At 43.5% G+C, this 20,596-nt stretch overlaps 2 protein-coding genes across 3 annotated transcripts; both read right to left on the bottom strand.

Moving 5' to 3' along the window:
• Nucleotides 1–1,263: 1,263 nt before the first annotated feature.
• Nucleotides 1,264–2,241, bottom strand: LOC125378253. Its single transcript, XM_048393628.1, has 2 exons — nt 2,059–2,241; nt 1,264–2,021 (listed from the first exon to the last, which is right to left on the bottom strand). The coding sequence occupies exons 1-2, from the start codon at nt 2,239–2,241 to the stop codon at nt 1,893–1,895; spliced, it is 312 nt and encodes a 103-aa protein (XP_048249585.1). The 3' UTR covers nt 1,264–1,892.
• LOC124129736 (ataxin-10-like) lies at nt 1,264–20,342 on the bottom strand. 2 transcript variants are annotated; one of them, XM_048393626.1, is made up of 9 exons: nt 20,023–20,342; nt 18,357–18,953; nt 13,104–13,295; nt 10,444–10,521; nt 8,690–8,861; nt 7,704–7,812; nt 6,425–6,600; nt 5,252–5,315; nt 4,022–4,402 (listed from the first exon to the last, which is right to left on the bottom strand). In XM_048393626.1, exons 1-9 carry the CDS (start codon nt 20,154–20,156, stop codon nt 4,158–4,160), a joined length of 1,767 nt encoding a protein of 588 aa, XP_048249583.1. In that variant the 5' UTR covers nt 20,157–20,342; the 3' UTR covers nt 4,022–4,157. The 2 variants fall into 2 exon arrangements, with proteins under 2 accessions (XP_048249584.1, XP_048249583.1); XM_048393627.1 differs by lacking the exons at nt 7,704–7,812; nt 8,690–8,861; nt 10,444–10,521; ... (1 more) ...; nt 18,357–18,953; nt 20,023–20,342 and adding an exon at nt 1,264–3,963 and having other exon boundaries at nt 3,997–4,402; nt 6,425–6,549.
• Nucleotides 20,343–20,596: the final 254 nt, after the last annotated feature.

Genomic DNA, 20,596 nt, shown 5'->3' with positions numbered 1-20,596 from the left:
TTTAACGACTGAACCCATACAATCTCGACGACCTATTAGCCATTCCAGAATGTTCTTTTGTTCGGGCTTCAAATTTTAAATCGAGAGTTTGTCAAAATGTGTTTCGAAGCGTAGTCGCCAATTTAAAATTAGTGCCGTAAAGAACGAGAAAGCTGCCTTCTGTTTGGCTAATGTCGACTTCTTGTCAGTCCTTCCATTCGTCGGTCAAGGTTCGCGCAAGGTCGGTCTGACGTGACGCGTAATGGGATGTCGTCAGATCTTTGTTAAAGATGGTACTTGTTACCCGGACTGGCGCTCGGCATTCAGGGGCTAAACCAAGGACCTGTCGGCTCTGAGTCAGTATACTGTGTCTGAGTTTGGTATTCATGTTAAACTGCGGCATGGTATCTCAGTGGACTAGCACTATAAATCAGCATCAGTCCCGACTAGTACAAGCAGCCACACATGCACGTCGCTATAAGTGCAATAATCTTGGACGCGACGTTAAACCTCATTTCACCCCACCTTTCCAGGTCCAGATTCGATTAGTTACAGACGAAATAGTTGCTGATAGCCGTGTCTACAACTTGCGTATGTCTGGTCCAATCACAATGATTCACATACAGACAATCTAGGTCTTAAGCAACCCATGCTTGTCGTAAAAGGCGACTAATGGGATCGGATGGTCAGGCTCGCTGACTTGGTTGATGCATGTCATCGATCCCAATTGCTCGGATCGATGCTCATGATGTCAATCACTTGATTGTCTGGTCCAGACTCGATTATTTACAGACTGCGTCATATAGTTGTAATATTGCTGAGCGCTCCGTTAAAAACAAGCAAAAAGACCCTCCTCCTTAAACACAAACACCATCTACATCAACAGTACCTGCAGCATCTACATCAACAGAACCTGCACCATCTACATCAACAGTTCCTGCATCTACATCAACAGTACCTGCACTATCTACATCAACAGTACCTGCAACATCCACATCAACAGTACCTGCAGCATCTACATCAACAGAACCTGCACCATCTACATCAACAGTTCCTGCATCTACATCAACAGAACCTGCAACATCTACATCAACAGTACCTGCACTATCTACATCAACAGAACCTGCAACATCTACATCAACAGTTCCTGCACCATCTACATCAACAGAACCTGCAACATCTACATCAACAGTTCCTGCATCTACATCAACAGAATCTGCAACAGCGACATCAACAGTACCTGCAACAGCTATATGGGCACTGCATCGTAAGGCAAGAAGACGGTTGTATTATCAATGTTTATTGTTGTTTCATAACAGGAAGTATCAGTTGAGAGGGATAGGATAATACAAATACATGACTGTTACAGCTTCATCTCGGTCACACGGCAATGTGACAGCAGATTATGTTTTCATTGACAATTCTACATTTGACATCTCAGATTTTTACATCAACTATTGTCCTCCTAAGGCTCCTGCCAGCAAGAATGGCATCTTCAGCACATGATGACAATACAATAGCCACAGTCTTCTCTCAAGTTGGGAATAGGGATTGTTCAATGTGTGTAACAACCCATAGAGGTATGCATTCAGTCTCTGTTGATGGGCATCGGTTGTGCAGAATTCCTCTAAAACAACCATCGTGGTGAGCACCTAACCAAATCGCATTCAATGCCAAGCATGGGGGTTACAGTCCTGTTTACATCACCTTATCATCAGTGTAACAAGCAGGTTTCACATTCTGTAGAACCAATACTGTCTTATCTGCCAGTCCTGATTTTCAGCAACTCATGCGACTAACAGCATCGGGTGGTCAGGCTTGCTGACTTGGTTAATGCATGTCATTGTATCTCAATTGCATGGATCGATGTTCATGAGGTCAATCAGTGGATTGTCTGGGCCAATCTCCATTATTTACAGACCACTGTCATAAAGCTGGAATGTTGCTGAGTGCGGCTTAAACAAACAATACAAGTTATCTGTATCTATATCAGGAGGCCTGACCACGATCTTGTCTCCCTGTAGCTCTGCCTCCACCCCGATCTCCTGGAGCATGCTCATCAGGAGGACTGAGCACGATCTTGTCTCCCTGTAGCTCTGCCTTCACCCCGATCTTGTCCCCCTGAAGCTCTGCCTTCACCCCGATCTTGTCTCCCTGTAGCTCTGCCTTCACCCCGATCTTGTCCCCCTGTAGCTCTGCCTCCACCCTGATCTTGTCCCCCTGAAGCTCTGCCTTCACCCCTATCTCCTGGAGCATGCTCATCAGGAGGACTGAGCACGATCTTGTCTCCCTGTAGCTCTGCCTTCACCCTGATCTTGTCCCCCTGTAGCTCTGCCTCCACCCTGATCTTGTCTCCCTGTAGCTCTGCCTTCACCCCGATCTTGTCTCCCTGAAGCTCTGCCTTCACCCCGATCTTGTCTCCCTGTAGCTCTGCCTTCACCCCGATCTTGTCCCCCTGTAGCTCTGCCTTCACCTCGATCTTGTCTCCCTGTAGCTCTGCCTCCACCCTGATCTTGTCCCCCTGAAGCTCTGCCTCCACCCGATCTTGTCCCCCTGTAGCTCTGCCTCAACCCCGATCTTGTCCCCCTGAAGCTCTGCCTTCACCCCGATCTTGTCTCCCTGTAGCTCTGCCTTCACCCCGATCTTGTCCCCCTGTAGCTCTGCCTTCACCCCGATCTTGTCCCCCTGTAGCTCTGCCTCCACCCTGATCTTGTCCCCCTGTAGCTCTGCCTTCACCCCGATCTTGTCCCCCTGTAGCTCCACCTTCACCCCGATCTTGTCCCCCTGTAGCTCTGCCTTCACCCCGATCTTGTCCCCCTGTAGCTCTGCCTTCACCCCGATCTTGTCCCCCTGTAGCTCTGCCTTCACCCCGATCTTGTCTCCCTGTAGCTCTGCCTTCACCCCGATCTTGTCCCCCTGTTGCTCTGCCTCCACCCTGATCTTGTCCCCCTGTAGCTCTGCCTTCACCCCGATCTTGTCCCCCTGTAGCTCTGCCTTCACCCCGATCTTGTCTCCCTGTAGCTCTGCCTTCACCCCGATCTTGTCCCCCTGTAGCTCTGCCTTCACCCCGATCTTGTCCCCCTGTAGCTCTGCCTTCACCCCGATCTTGTCTCCATGTAGCTCTGCCTCCACCCTGATCTTGTCCCCCTGTAGCTCTGCCTCCACCCTGATCATGTCCCCCTGTAGCTCTGCCTTCACCCCGATCTTGTCTCCCTGTAGCTCCGCCTTCACCCCGATCTTGTCTCCCTGTAGCTCTGCCTGCACCCCGATCTTGTCTCCCTGTAGCTCTGCCTTCACCCCGATCTTGTCCCCCTGTAGCTCTGCCTCCACCCTGATCATGTCCCCCTGTAGCGCTGCCTTCACCCCGATCTTGTCTCCCTGTAGCTCTGCCTTCACCCCGATCTTGTCTCCCTGTAGCTCTGCCTGCACCCCGATCTTGTCTCCCTGTAGCTCTGCCTTCACCCCCATCTTGTCTCCCTGTAGCTCTGCCTTCACCCCGATCTTGTCTCCCTGTAGCTCCGCCTTCACCCCGATCTTGTCCCCCTGAAGCTCTGCCTTCACCCCGATCTTCTCTCCCTGTAGCTCTGCCTTCACCCCGATCTTGTCCCCCTGTAGCTCTGCCTTCACCCCGATCTTGTCTCCCTGTAGCTCTGCCTCCACCCCGATCTTGTCCCCCTGAAGCTCTGCCTTCACCCTGATCTTGTCCCCCTGTAGCTCTGCCTTCACCCCGATCTTGTCCCCCTGTAGCTCTGCCTTCACCCCGATCTTGTCCCCCTGTAGCTCTGCCTCCACCCCGATCTTGTCCCCCTGTAGCTCTGCCTCCACCCCGATCTTGTCCCCCTGTAGCTCTGCCTTCACCCCGATCTTGTCTCCCTGTAGCTCTGCCTTCACCCCGATCTTGTCCCCCTGTAGCTCTGCCTTCACCCCGATCTTGTCTCCCTGTAGCTCTGCCTTCACCCCGATCTTGTCCCCCTGTAGCTCTGCCTTCACCCCGATCTTGTCCCCCTGACGCTCCACCTTCACCCCGATCTTGTCCCCCTGTAGCTCTGCCTTCACCCCGATCTTGTCTCCCTGTAGCTCTGCCTTCACCTCGATCTTGTCTCCCTGTAGCTCTGCCTTCACCCCAATCTTGTCCCCCTGAAGCTCCACCTTCACCCCTATCTCCTGGAGCATCCTCATCAGGACGTCTGACCACGATCTTGTCCCCCTGAAGCTCCGCCTTCACCCCTATCTCCTTGAGCATCCTCATCAGGACGTCTGACCACGATCTTGTCCCCCTGTAGCTCTGCCTTCACCCCGAACTCCTGGAGCATCGTGACGTTGTTGGCGAGTCCCTCCAGTCTCAGCCCAGCCAGGTACTGCTTGTTGTCTGCGTTGTCCTCACACAGGTTCCGAATCGCCAGCACAACCCACTGTGTGATAACTTGCCCTGCTCAGGAACATAACTTTCAGCGATGATTGGCAAGACAAAGTAATTGAGGCATAGAGTAAGAGTGAATTGGACTGATGACCCCTAGATGGACTGATGACACCTAGATTGACTGATGACCCCTAGATGGACTGATGACACCTAGGTGGACTGAAGCTCCATAGGTGTACTAAGTGAGTGAGTGAGTTGGGTTTAACACAGCTTTGAACAGTTATATCTAGACATGTCAGCTTAATGTGGAGGAAAGCCCAAAGTGATGCAGATCTTCAGACATTTACCACTTTGGTGAAACAAACGAGCATGGGTATAGCCTAGATGTACTGATGCTACCTTGACCTTCATTAGAAGTTACCATCCACCCCACTCTCATTTGTATAGAGTCTTGTCAAATTTCAGTTACAAAAGCTCAAGATATAGTGTGAGACATCTACAGCACAATTGGAGACTTACTGACGGTGACCTTCAATGTCATCCATAGGCGAGTGGAAAATGCATTTCATGAATTAATCAGACATTTTAGGAAATTTCAGCCATGTTTCATCAGTAACTTTTGACATACATAATTGTGTTATCCTGCACACTATCGTTTGTAACCTTGACCTTCAATATCATCCAGCCATATGAGTAGGCTTATCCGAAAGTAATCTCTAATATATGTTATAAGTGTGTGGTTGATCAGTTGCACAGTTCATATATGGGCATACACATACTATAAACACCCACACACACCCACACACATACATTAAGCCCCCTTTACCCCCCCCCCCCCCTCCCGTACACACGCGCACAAACACACACACACACACACCCCACACACACATGACTGACATCTGTGGAGGATACAAGGGTTTTTTCCATCCATGTTTGACTGGTCAAGGATTAAAGCAATACCATCCAGTTCCCGAACCTGCAACAAAAGAATACTATTGTAAGTTAATTGTTAGTTAATTTTTCCTTGCAGTCTTTCACTTCAGAAGAATCTTCAAAATAACCATACTACCAACTACAGGGGATATAATTGAAGTTCTAGACATGAAGTATTACAAGTGTACTTACTTAGACCTGGAGAATCAAACAGTGACAGCACATACTTCCACCACTGAACCTTTCAAACCATGTTGATAGAAGATCTCTTTCTTGATAACCCGACCTTGCTCCAATTGACCAGAGGTCTCTCTTCTTCATAACCCTACCTTACACCTGTTGACCAGAGGTCTGTCTTATTGATAACCCTACCTTACTCCAATTGACCAGAGGTCTCTCTTCTTCATAACCCTACCTTACACCTGTTGACCAGAGGTCTGTCTTCTTGATAACCACACCTTACTCCAACTAACCAGAGGTCTCTCTCCTTGATAACCCAACCATACTCCAATTGACCAGAGAGGTCTCTCTTCTTGATAACTCTACCTTACTCCAATTGACCAGAGGTCTCTCTTCTTGACAACTCTACCTTACTCCAATTGACCAGAGGTCTTTCTTCTTGATAACCCTACCATACTCCAATTGACCAGAGGTCTCTCTCCTTGATAACCATACCTTACTCCAATTGACCAGAGATGTCTTTCTTCTTGATAACCCAACCATACTCCAATTGACCAGAGAGGTCTCTCTTCTTGATAACTCTACCTTACTCCAATTGACCAGAGGTCTGTCTTCTTTATAACCATACCTTACTCCAACAGACCAGAGGTCTCTCTTCTTGATAACTCTACCTTACTCCAATTGACCAGAGGTCTCTCTTCTTGATAACTCTACCTTACTCCAATTGACCAGAGGTCTCTCTTCTTGATAACCATACCTTACTCCAACAGACCAGAGGTCTCTCTTCTTGATAACTCTACCTTACTCCAATTGACCAGAGGTCTGTCTTCTTGATAACCCTACCTTACTCCAATAGACCAGAGGTCTCTCTTCTTGATAACCCTACATTACTCCCATTAACCAACAAGGTATCTCCTTCATAACACCACCTGACTCATGTAGACCAGAGGTCTCTCTTCTTGAAAACCCTACCTTGTCCTGGTTGACTTTGTGATGGAACACCATGTTTGCGAGGAGACGTATGAGATCTCTCTTCAGCCCAAAGGCTGGGTGATGTGGATCTATCTGGTCTGACTCAGTCATCTTCTCTACAGCTGTGAAATGGTTGCCACCTTGTCGGCCAATTTCATGTATGCCGTGGAGCAAGTCTACAAGGAGAAAACATCTGTCATGGATGGGCATATCCTCCAATCCTACATCTCCCACACTCTGTAAGCATGATCTACTACCAGTGGTTGGTCTGAGTTCAACTAGGTTACATACAGCATAGCTAAGAAAGCTAAATATTCATTCATAATTTTCATGAGAGTGCCGTCCCCCTCCTCCCCTGAATCTCAAGTACCATCTAAGTTTTCACTCCGAGTATCATTGCTCATCCCTGAATACTGAATGTGTCTCAACATAGAGATCACAACCGTTGTAAAAAGGGTGCAATTTGAAGTTAATTAATGAAACTAGTTTAAAAAGCTACAAAACGTGGATGGCAGCCTCATTTCTTCCATCACTCATTTTGCCAGCTTACTAAAATCGAATTGGTACAGTCACACATTTTATTAAGTGTAGCTTCAAAATATGTTCCAGACCCCTATGGTTTTATGTTTGTTTGTTGTTTAACACTGCAATATTCCAGCTATATGACAGAGTTTTGTAAATTATCAAGTCTCGACCAGACAATCCAGTGTTTGACATCATGAGCATTGATCTACGCAAGTGGGATCAACCAAGTCAGCGAGTGGCCACCTGATCCCGTTAGTTGCCTCTTACGACAAGCGTAGCTGCCTCTTACGACAAGCATGGGTTGATGAAGACCTATTCTACCCGAATGTTCATGGGTCCAGGGGCTCGTTTCACAAAGCGATGTTAGTGAGGAGATGATCGTAACTCCCATACTTTTACATAGACTTACAGTAGTCATGGTGCTAAGATCACTTTGTGGAACGGGTCCCAGACCCCAAATGTCACTGGGAATGATGGTAACAGTTTTTCAAAAGTATTTCTGGATGGTTGCAACACACACAGTGCAGTGCCAAGGAAAAAGGGAAGTTGAGTTCCTTCAATTCAATTAGTGAGGAGACATGCAACACCTCACTCGAGTGTCTTTGGATATCAATGTATCTACATGAGTTGATAGACTTTCAAAACTTGGAGACTTGCCAAGGAGATTTATACATTTATTGACTAGCGCAAGCCTATGGAGGCCAGTTTGGGATATTTATAAATCTGTTGCAGTTGAGATGGTTCCTGCACTTACTGATGCAGCACACGAGGAGGTCGGAGTCGTTCTGCAGACTTCCATACAGGGAGTGCAAGGACGTGGCAGCTCCAAGAGCTTCAAGGATCTTCACCAGCAGCAGGGAAGTCTGGAGGGGACAAGCATGTGTCAGGGGATATTTCCACACATCAGTTCACAGCCGAGGAGACAAAGACTATTTCACACACCCATTCACAAGTTAACACGTCCCTTGGGCACGCCAGAAACCTATGATTGTCATCTTCCCGAGGCAAGAGACTTTAAAAGTCCACTTTCCACCCCTGCCGAACTAGGCTGGAATTCCTGGGCTCGATCGTAGCGCCACCAGTGGCTATTACCAGTTATGTCCCTTCTAAGCCTCTCCTTGCATTTGCTTCAAACAAAATGGCGGCACCAAGTCAGGACGATCTGCGCGATAATCAAGCTCTATATTGTGACAAAACGGGTCTTACATCGTGAAATGCATCAAATCACGTGAGCACCTTGATTAAAAACATAAAAAGAGTTTGAAAATATCTGTTGACAACGAGTTGGCGGTGCACATGCTTTGCAAATCCTGCAATCGACCGAAATCTGCATGACAGTTTACAAGCCGGATTTCGATTTTGTTGTGCGATTTTGATTGGACTATACATAGACTTGTTAGTCCAACCAAACTCTAACTCCATAATACCAGCCTAGTTCGGCAAGGGTGGAAACTGGACTTTTATAGTCAGTGAACTAAATTGCCTAGGGAAGATGATGATTGTGGGTTCGAATCCTGGTTCGCCCCAATTATGTTTCCAGGTTTGTCAGCACCATACCATTGTTCGTGGGTTTCACCTAAGTGGTAAACGTCAGGCTTTCCTCCAACATTAAGCTGACATGCCACGATATAACTAGAATACTGTTAAAAGTGGCGTTAAACCAAACTTATTCACTCACTCACAAGTTAACACCTCTAGAAATGGCCCTCTTCTGGCAACACCAGACGAGCGACACCTCACCTGCGAGTCGTGAGAGTCCTGGAGTCCTGCCTGTAGGATTTGATGGCTGTACGTCTTCACCTCTCTCCCCAGGTACAGCAAGTTCTCCATCGCTACAACATGCAGCTTCTCCGTTGACGTATCACACTCCACCCTCTTCAACATTCCGATCACAACCTCCACGACAAACAACCTACAGCAACAGATATAAGGTGATACACCACTAACTTGTGCTCCTGTATGACATACAGCAGATATAAGGTGATACACCACTAACTGGTGCTCCTGTATGACATACAGCAGATATATGGTGATACACCACTAACTGGTGCTCCTGTATGACGTACAGCAGATATAAGGTGATACACCACTAACTGGTACACCTGTATGACATACAGCAGATATCAGGTGATACACCACTAACTGGTACTCCTGTATGACATACAGAAGATATACATGATGTAAGGTGATACACCACTAACCGGTGCTCCTGTATGACATACAGCAGATATATGGTGATATACCACTTACTGGTGCTCCTGTATGACGTACAGCAGATATAAGGTGATACACCACTAACTGGTACACCTGTATGACATACAGCAGATATAAGGTGATACACCACTAACTGGTGCTCCTGTATGACATACAGCAGATATAAGGTGATACACCACTAGCTGGTGCTCCTGTATGATGTACAGCAGATATAAGGTGATACTCCACTAACTGGTGCTCCTGTATGATGTACAGCAGATATAAGGTGATACACCACTAACTGGTGCTCCTGTATGACATACAGCAGATATAAGGTGATACACCACTAACTGGTGCTCCTGTATGACATACAGCAGATATAAGGTGATACACCACTAACTGGTGCTCCTGTATGACATACAGCAGATATAAGGTGAAACACTACTAACTGGTGCTCCTGTATGATGTACAGCAGATATAAGGTGATACTCCACTAACTGGTACCACTGTATGACATACAGCAGATATAAGGTGATACTCCACTAACTGGTACCACTGTATGACAAACAGCAGATACAAGGTGGCACACCACTAACTGGTGCTACTGTATGATGTACAGCAGATATAAGGTGATACACCACTAACTGGTGCTCCTGTATGATGTACAGCAGATATAAGTTCATATATACCATGAGTGTGGAGGTAGCTTATAGTAGCAAATTGTAGGAAAAAAACAAAAGTGTATGCTCTTCAACTCAACAGCCGTCTCCACAGGGTGGTGATGAGCAAGAGAATGAGGTGACAAGGGAAGTCAGGTGATGAGGTCACAACACACAGGATTACTGTGCATGACCCATTTGTTAGGGTGGTTACCATGGTGATGCTGGGATGCCTGTGAGTGTAGATCTGCCCATGACGGTTGATCTACTTGTGAGCGTAGACCTACCTGTGAGTTTCGACCTATCTGTGAGTGTCAACCTACTCGAGTTTTGACCTACCTGTGAGTGTCAACCTACTCTTGAGTGCCGACCTGCCCGTGAGTTTCGACCTATTGTGAGTGTCAACTTACTTGTGAGTGTTGACCTACCTGTGAGTGCCGACCTAACTGTGAGTGTCGACCTATCAGTGAGTGTCAACCTACACTTGAGTGTCGGCCTACATGTGAGTGTCAACCTACCTGTGAGTGTCTACCTACCTGTGAGTGTCGACCTATTGTTAGTGTCTACCTACCTGTGAGTGTCTACCTACCTGTGAGTGTCGACCTACCTGTGAGTTTTGACCTATTGTGAGTTTCGACCTACCTGTGAGTGGGAGACAGTCTTGTGTAGAAGGTTTCACAGAAGGCTGCCACCTGCAGGAGATCTTCCACCACATACAGCCTGTAGATTGTGATTGAGACATCATACAGGTTATCACATAATCTCATCATTGGACAATATGATGATACATGTATGATCAGTCAGACAGTGATCTGAGTTATATTGTTTAAGCCCACATGTTAGTAATCAGATAGCGACCTCTGTATAATCGAATCTAGACCTTTAAATAATCAATAGCGAACTTTATATAAGCAAGTCTAGACCTCTCAATAATCCAGTAGTGACCTCTATATAACCAAGTCTAGACCTGTAAATAATCAAGTGACCCGTGAAGATCCGGGGAAGAATGGATCTTCAGCAACCCATGCTTGCCGTAAAAGGCGACTATGCTTGTCGTAAGAGACTACTAATGGGATCGGGTGGTCAGGCTCGCTGACTTGGTTGATGCATCTCATCGATCCCAATTGCGTGGATCGATGCGCATGATGTCAATCACTGGATTGTCTGGTCCAGACTCAATTATTTACAGACCGCTGTCATATAGCTGGAATATTGCTGAGTGCGGCGTTAAACAACAAACCAACCAAACCAAACTAAGTAATCAAGTAGCGACCTCTATATATAACCAAGTCTAGACCTCTCAATAATCATGTAGCAACCTCTATATTACCAAGTCTAGACCTGTAAATAATCAAGTAGCGACCTCTATATATAACCAAGTCTAGACCTATAAATAATCAAGTAGCGACCTCTATATAACCAAGTCTAGACCTGTAAATAATCAAGTAGCGACCTCTATATAACCAAGTCTAGACCTGTAAATAATCAAGTAGCGACCTCTATATATAACCAAGTCTAGACCTATAAATAATCAAGTAGCGACCTCTATATAACCAAGTCTAGACCTATAAATAATCAAGTAGCGACCTCTATATATAACCAAGTCTAGACCTGTAAATGATCAAGTAGCGACCTCTATATAACTAAGTCTAGACCTGTAAATGATCAAGTAGGGATTTCTATATAACCAAGTCTAGACCTCTCAATAATCAAGTAGCGACCTCTATATAACTAAGTCTAGACCTCTCAATAATCAAGTAGCGACCTCTATACAACCAAGTCTAGACCTCTCAATAATCAAGTAGCGACCTCTATATAACTAAGTCTAGACCTGTAAATGATCAAGTAGGGATTTCTATATAACCAAGTCTAGACCTCTCAATAATCAAGTAGCGACCTCTATATATAACCAAGTCTAGACCTGTAAATAATCAAGTAGCGACCTCTATATAACCAAGTCTAGACCTGTATCGCATCAACATGTCCACATCAAGCTGCTGCTACGATGGACCAGTTCTACCCTACAAGTGGTGATGTTGAAGAAGGTTGTACTCATGCACTTAATTATTCTGTTTCCTTGAGCTGTTATTCATTTTTAATTTGAAAAAAGAGCCTACACCAAAGACAGAAGTCTGTGGCAAGAAGCAGAACTGTTCAACAAATAGCGTTGTTGTTCTGAGCACGTTTCCTCACAGAATGTTGGTACTCACGTTGTCAGACATTCAATCATTTTCAGTACAAACTTCACAACAATTTTCAAAATAAAACAAAAATTTCAAGTGAAGTTAATCCCCTATATGATTAACTGCAGTGTATAATCTTAAAATGATAATAGGCTCTCTCACCAGTTATGTAGGTTTAGCACAGAAATAATGTATTTATAAAAGAAAATTCATCACACTGTTGTCTTTTCAACTTCTTCATGCTTCCAAAAGTACAAATTAAGGCTCTTGTTGTCATGGTTGACAGCAAACAAAGGGAGATAATCAAAGCCTTGATGCTAACAGGTATGTTGTCGCATACAAAAGGGATTTGAAAACGAAAATTGAAAACTGACTCCTCAGAAAGAAAACAAAACTGTTTTGTATGAGTGTCCGTTCATGCATCTTCCCGAGGCAAGAGAGCTAACAGACTTTAAATGTCCAGTTTTCACCCTTGCCGAATGAGGCTGGAATTTCTGGGCTTGAACGCTGCGCCACCAGTGGCTATTACGAGTTATGTCCTTTCTATGCCCTCCCTTCTATGCCCGTCCTCTTGACCAATCAGATTCCAACCTCTCATATCATTTGTATTTGCTTCAAACAAAATGATGGCGCCCAGTCAAGACGATCTGATCGATGATCAAGATCTATACCGTAATATAATAGGTCTTACCCCACAAAGTACATCAAATCTAGCAAGCACCTTGATGAAAAACATAAAATGATTTGGAAAATATCTGTCGACGCCCAGTTCACAGTACACATGCTTTGCAAATCCTGCAGTCAACCGAAATCTCCACGTTGAAATCCACGGTGTTTACACCTGGATGTCGATTTCATAACATGATTTTGATTGGACTATGCATAGACTCGTTAGTCAAGCCAAAAGATATCTCCATAACTCAAGCCTAGTTCGGCAAGGGTGGAAACTGGACTTAGTCAGTTAACTCCTTTGCCTCGGGAAGATGCTGTTCATGTATTTTGTCCTATGAACCAAACCAATTAAATGTATTCTTTGTTTTCCAAAACATGTCCTGATACACATAACCATTAGTCCAGCTTGGACTTGGACTTGAAACAAACAAGGGCATGTCCACCTACCCCCACTCCACGTCATCTTGGACAGTCACCTCTATCACAGACAGTACAACACCGTCCACGTTGTCGTCATCCAAACGGAGGTAGTCGGGGAGGACTCTGTCGGTCGTTGCTGCTGTTGGCGGCAGGAGACAGTTGTGCAGCACCATGCACGTGTAGTTCACTACGCCGCTGTCTGACGACTGTAACATCCTTCTGTAACCATGGAATCACTGGTTATCTAAAAAATCTCCAACGTAGGAAGGAGAATTAACGCGATGGCCTGACGATCAACTAGGTCATATGACAATTGAAAAACAGTTAAATATATCGTTTCGGGATCTTATAACCCATGTTCATTTCTCAACTGATCACTTAGATTGTTTCAGGTGTTTCACATAGGTGTCATGTCTCAAAGGTCGGTTGAGAAAGCCCAAGTGACAACTATTTTCATAACATCCACGGTTCCTAAAAAAATCCATTGAGTTATGTAACACAAATTGGCTTCTTTTTTTTCAATATTTATTAAATTCCGTTCCAAATCCTGTTGTTTGGGTTTGTTTGTTGGTTGGTTGGTTGGTAAAGCCCTTGATATTTGTGTTAATAATGCATGATGTTTGATACTTGTGGGCAGGGTTTTACACAACTTGGAACATAACAATCATGTCACATGAAGGTCAGGCACATCACATAGCAATCATCACACCTGAAGGTCAGACATAATATAACAATCATCACACCTGAAGGTCAGACATTATATACAATCATCTCACCTGAAGGTCAGACATAATATAACAATCATCTCACCTGAAGGTCAGACATAATATAACAATCATCTCACCTGCAGGTGAAGCACATTATATAACAATCATCTCACCTGAAGGTGAAGCACATTATATAACACTCATCTCACCTGCAGGTGAAGCACATTATATAACAATCATCTCACCTGAAGGTGAAGCACATTATATAACAATCATCTCACCTGCAGGTGAAGCACATTATACAACAATCATCTCACCTGCAGGTGAAGCACATTATATAACAATCATCTCACCTGCAGGTGAAGCACATTATATAACAATCATCTCACCTGCAGGTGAAGCACATTATACAACAATCATCTCACCTGCAGGTGAAGCACATTATATAACAATCATCTCACCTGAAGGTGAGACACATTATATAACAATCATCTCACCTGAAGATGCAGACACATTATATAACACTCATCTCACCAGAGGGTGAAGCATATTATATAACACTCATCTCACCTGAAGGTGCAGCCACATTATATAACACTCATCTCACCTGAAGGTGAGACACATTATATAACAATCATCTCACCTGAAGATGCAGACACATTATATAACACTCATCTCACCAGAGGGTGAAGCATATTATATAACACTCATCTCACCTGAAGGTGCAGCCACATTATATAACACTCATCTCACCTGAAGGTGAGACACATTATATAACAATCATCTCACCTGAAGGTGCAGACACATTATATAACAATCATCTCACCTGAAGGTGCAGACACATTATATAACAATCATCTCACCTGAAGGTGCAGACACATTATATAACAATCATCTCACCTGAAGGTGCAAACACATTATATAACAATCATCTCACCTGAAGGTGCAGACACATTATATAACAATCATCTCACCTGAAGGTGCAGACACATTACAGAACAATCATCTCACCTGAAGGTGCAAACACATTATATAACAATCATCTCACCTGAAGGTGCAAACACATTATATAACAATCATCTCACCTGAAGGTGCAGACACATTATATAACAATCATTTCACCTGAAGGTGCAGACACATTATATAACAATCATCTCACCTGAAGGTGCAGACACATTACAGAACAATCATCTCACCTGAAGGTGCAAACACATTATATAACAATCATCTCACCTGAAGGTGCAAACACATTATATAACAATCATCTCACCTGAAGGTGCAGACACATTATATAACAATCATCTCACCTGAAGGTGCAGACACATTACAGAACAATCATCTCACCTGAAGGTGAGACACATTATATAACAATCATCTCACCTGAAGGTGAGACACATTATATAACAATCATCTCACCTGAAGGTGCAGCCACATTATATAACAATCATCTCACCTGAAGGTGAGACACATTATATAACAATCATCTCACCTGAAGATGCAGACACATTATATAACACTCATCTCACCAGAGGGTGAAGCATATTATATAACACTCATCTCACCTGAAGGTGCAGCCACATTATATAACACTCATCTCACCTGAAGGTGAGACACATTATATAACAATCATCTCACCTGAAGGTGAGACACATTATATAACAATCATCTCACCTGAAGGTGAGACACATTATATAACAATCATCTCACCTGAAGGTGAGACACATTATATAACAATCATCTCACCTGAAGGTGCAGACACATTATATAACAATCATCTCACCTGAAGGTGAGACACATTATATAACAATCATCTCACCTGAAGGTGCAGACACATTATATAACAATCATCTCACCTGAAGGTGCAGCCACATTATATAACAATCATCTCACCTGAAGGTGAGACACATTATATAACAATCATCTCACCTGAAGGTGAGACACATTATATAACAATCATCTCACCTGAAGGTGCAGACACATTATATAACAATCATCTCACCTGAAGATGCAGACACATTATATAACACTCATCTCACCTGAAGGTGCAGCCACATTATATAACAATCATCTCACCTGAAGGTGAGACACATTATATAACAATCATCTCACCTGAAGGTGCAGACACATTATATAACAATCATCTCACCTGAAGGTAAGACACATTATATAACAATCATCTCACCTGAAGGTGAGACACATTATATAACAATCATCTCACCTGAAGGTGAGACACATTATATAACAATCATCTCACCTGAAGATGCAGACACATTATATAACACTCATCTCACCTGAAGGTACAGACACATTATATAACAATCATCTCACCTGAAGGTGAGACACATTATATAACAATCATCTCACCTGAAGGTAAGACACATTATATACAATCATCTCACCTGAAGGTACATACACATTATATACAATCATCTCACCTGAAGGTAAGACACATTATATACAATCATCTCACCTGAAGGTACATACACATTATATAACAATCATCTCACCTGAAGATGCAGACACATTATATAACACTCATCTCACCTGAAGGTACAGACACATTATATAACAATCATCTCACCTGAAGGTAAGACACATTATATAACAATCATCTCACCTGAAGGTAAGACACATTATATACAATCATCTCACCTGAAGGTAAGACACATTATATACAATCATCTCACCTGAAGGTACATACACATTATATACAATCATCTCACCTGAAGGTACATACACATTATATACAATCATCTCACCTGAAGGTAAGACACATTATATACAATCATCTCACCTGAAGGTACATACACATTATATAACAATCATCTCAACTGAAGGTACATACACATTATATAACAATCATCTCACCTGAAGGTACATACACATTATATAACAATCATCTCACCTGAAGGTACATACACATTATATACAAATCATCTCACCTGAAGGTGAGACACATTATATAACAATCATCTCACCTGAAGGTGCAGACACATTATATACAAATCATCTCACCTGAAGGTGCAGACACATTATATAACAATAACCTCACCTGAAGGTGCAGACACATTATATAACAATCATCTCACCTGAAGGTGCAGACACATTATATAACAATCATCTCACCTGAAGGTGAGACACATTATATAACAATCATCTCACCTGAAGGTGCAGACACATTATATAACAATCATCTCACCTGAAGGTGAGACACATTATATACAATCATCTCACCTGAAGGTGAGACACATTATATACAATCATCTCACCTGAAGGTGAGACACATTATATAACAATCATCTCACCTGAAGGTGCAGACACATTATATAACAATCATCTCACCTGAAGGTGCAGACACATTATATAACAATCATCTCACCTGAAGGTGCAGACACATTATATAACAATCATCTCACCTGAAGGTGCAGACACATTATATAACAATCATCTCACCTGAAGGTGCAGACACATTATATAACAATCATCTCACCTGAAGGTGAGACACATTATATACAATCATCTCACCTGAAGGTGAGACACATTATATACAATCATCTCACCTGAAGGTGAGACACATTATATAACAATCATCTCACCTGAAGGTGCAGACACATTATATAACAATCATCTCACCTGAAGGTGCAGACACATTATATAACAATCATCTCACCTGAAGGTGCAGACACATTATATAACAATCATCTCACCTGAAGGTGCAGACACATTATATAACAATCATCTCACCTGAAGGTGAGACACATTATATACAATCATCTCACCTGAAGGTGAGACACATTATATACAATCATCTCACCTGAAGGTGAGACACATTATATAACAATCATCTCACCTGAAGGTGCAGACACATTATATAACAATCATCTCACCTGAAGGTGCAGACACATTATATAACAATCATCTCACCTGAAGGTGCAGACACATTATATAACAATCATCTCACCTGAAGGTGCAGACACATTATATAACAATCATCTCACCTGAAGGTGAGACACATTATATACAATCATCTCACCTGAAGGTGAGACACATTATATACAATCATCTCACCTGAAGGTGAGACACATTATATAACAATCATCTCACCTGAAGGTGCAGACACATTATATAACAATCATCTCACCTGAAGGTGCAGACACATTATATAACAATCATCTCACCTGAAGGTGCAGACACATTATATAACAATCATCTCACCTGAAGGTGCAGACACATTATATAACAATCATCTCAACTGAAGGTGAGACACATTATATAACAACCATCTCAACTGAAGGTGAGACACATTATATAACAACCATCTCACCTGAAGGTGCAGACACATTATATACAATCATCTCACCTGAAGGTGCAGACACATTATATAACAATCATCTCACCTTAAGTGAGACATTATATAACAATCATCTCAACTGAAGGTGAGACACATTATATACAAATCATCTCACCTGAAGGTGCAGACACATTATATAACAATAACCTCACCTGAAAGTGAGACACATCATTTAACAATCATCTCACCTGAAGGTCAGACATCATATAACAATCATCTCACCTGAAAGTGCAGAGAAACAGCCTACACACATTTTCTTGGTTGAGATAATGCCCCACGCAGAGATTGCCGATGAACTGCAAAGCACATCTCTGTAGTGTGGTCAAGTCTGCTGTAGAGGGATGACCACTGACCACCTCCAACACTGCGTGAGTGTCTGACAACACAGTGGGAGATCCACCGATTGTTGTCTGGTTCCCATGGCAACCTGCACATGCATTGCGCAAACACCGGAAAGTCTCGGTGGCACATTTCACCAGGTAATCATCCAGAGGATGCTCTGCATCGGCGTCTGTTGCTGCTGCTGATCTTGTGACAGCACCTGTTGTTGTTGCTGCTGTTGTTTCGGCACGTGTTGTTGTTGCTGCCGTTGTGGCGGCACGTGTTGTTGTTGCTGCCGTTGTGTCGGCACGAGTTGTTGCTGTAGATGTGTCGCCACCTGTTGTTGCTGCTGTTGTGTCGGCACGTGTTGTTGTTGTACATGTGTCGCCACCTGTTATTATTGCTGCCGTTGTGTTGGTGCTGGCACACGTTGTTGCTGCTCTTATTGATGACAGAGCAGCAAAGATGTCATTGAAAACTGAGATGGGCCCATTGTTCCTGGGGATAAATGGAAATAATTAGACAGCAGCTTACTCCTCTAATTTCTTCCAAATTCATACATAAGTAACATTTGGAGTAGTTTTCAAAGGCTCATGAAAAATACCACTTCATCATGATTAAAATTGTCTAAAACTGTGTTCTCAAATGTCATGGTGAACATGGCATACACTGATCACTGCCCAGCTGTTGGTTAACTGACCAGTCATGAACAATAGAACGACACTAAAGGCCTGATGATACAGGGCCCTATGGGGGCGGTCGGGTAGCCTAGGGGTTAAAGCATTTGCTGGATGTGTGGATCGATGCTCTTGATATCAATCACTGGATTGTCTGGTCCAGACTCGATCATTTACAGACTGCAGTCATATAACTGGAATATTGCTGAGTGCGGTGTTAAACAACAAACCAACCAGCCTCACAATATGGCTGTGTTTTCTCGTTCATGTACTACACAAATATGTAAACATCTGTGCAAAGTTGCCTCCCTTGAATACACCAGAAATGTATGATTTTGGGTTTGAATCCTGGTTGCCCGGATTATGTTACCAGGCTTGTCAGCACCATACATGCTCGTGGGTTTTACCAAAGTGGTAAATGTCTGTGAACTGCATCACTTCAGGCTTTCCTCCCATATCACGCCCTGATATAACTTTACTATACCTCACTCACTCACTCATTGACACTCTTATTAACAGGGCGGTCAGGTTGTCTCGTGGTTAAAGCGTTCGCTTGTCATGCCCAAGACCTGGGTTCAATTCTTGACATGGGTTCAATGTGTGAAGCCCATTTCTGGTGTCCCCAGCCGTGATATTCCTGGAATATTGCTAAAAGCAGCGTAAAGCCATACTCACTCAATCTTATGAACATTTTCGACAAGAAAATATCTGTTCAAAATGTCTTTCTTGGTAGATCCAAATTAGCGATAAGCGTTGTTGTAACCATGGCGACTATCACCAGCTGATCACGTCTTCTTAAAGAAGCATACAGATCAACGTCGAGAAATTCTCTGGCTGATCCGTCAGGACACACACAGATAAACGGAATGCCAGATATATTCATTAAATACCTGTACTCATCTGACTTGAACAACTGTGTAAAATCCGCCAATGTAGATATGCATTGAGACCAATGACCGTTGACAGCAAGAGGAACCAGATCGCCATGTGCCATATTGTTTACTAAAGATGTCGCCACGAACATGCAACGTCCGGTTAATCTAAACTGGGTGCTACTGTACGTTGCGACCAGACCATCACCCAGTCTTCTTCATTCGTTATCCACGTTCTGTTGTATTCGTTGTATCTAGGGATGTTGGATGTGACATACTGTATTTTAATTAAAGATTTCCATAGATAGTCAGGGAGTAGGTATAAGAATAATATAGACCCCCTGGTATAGTTGATTAGCTTTAGCGCAAACAGGGACATAAATATACCGGGTTACCTAAAAGTCGGGCCGAACCGAACCAAGACGTGCCGACGTGATTATTCGCTAATCACTTCTTTACCGATGATCTTACGTACATGTTTAATGCACCACACACGCATGACATTAATGAACAGTCACGAACCACATAATTACGTTATTGCGAGTAAATCTCTTGAAAATCAGAGCGGTCTATGAGCGAAGCTCCGATAGGT

Source organism: Haliotis rufescens, unplaced genomic scaffold, assembly GCF_023055435.1.
Source record: "Haliotis rufescens isolate VD_foot unplaced genomic scaffold, xgHalRufe1.0.p SCAF_12, whole genome shotgun sequence".
Lineage (NCBI taxonomy): Eukaryota > Metazoa > Mollusca > Gastropoda > Lepetellida > Haliotidae > Haliotis > Haliotis rufescens.
The sequence above is the reverse complement of the archived record's forward strand: the minus strand, read 5'-3'. Positions and strand labels throughout refer to the sequence as shown.

Excerpts from the sequence above, each read along its gene's own strand:
- LOC125378253 (XM_048393628.1), bottom strand. The coding sequence starts at position 2,241 with ATGAGCATGCTCCAGGAGATAGGGGTGAAGGCAGAGCTTCAGGGGGAC. Across the intron at positions 2,022-2,058 it reads CAGAGCTACAGGGAGACAAG|ATCGGGGTGGAGGCAGAGCT; the intron begins ATCGTGCTCAGT and ends ATGCTCCAGGAG.
- LOC124129736 (XM_048393626.1), bottom strand. The coding sequence starts at position 20,156 with ATGTTCGTGGCGACATCTTTAGTAAACAATATGGCACATGGCGATCTG. Across the intron at positions 10,522-13,103 it reads CAAGATGACGTGGAGTGGGG|GCTGTATGTGGTGGAAGATC; the intron begins GTAGGTGGACAT and ends CACAATCTACAG. Across the intron at positions 5,316-6,424 it reads ACAAAGTCAACCAGGACAAG|GTTCGGGAACTGGATGGTAT; the intron begins GTAGGGTTTTCA and ends CTTTTGTTGCAG.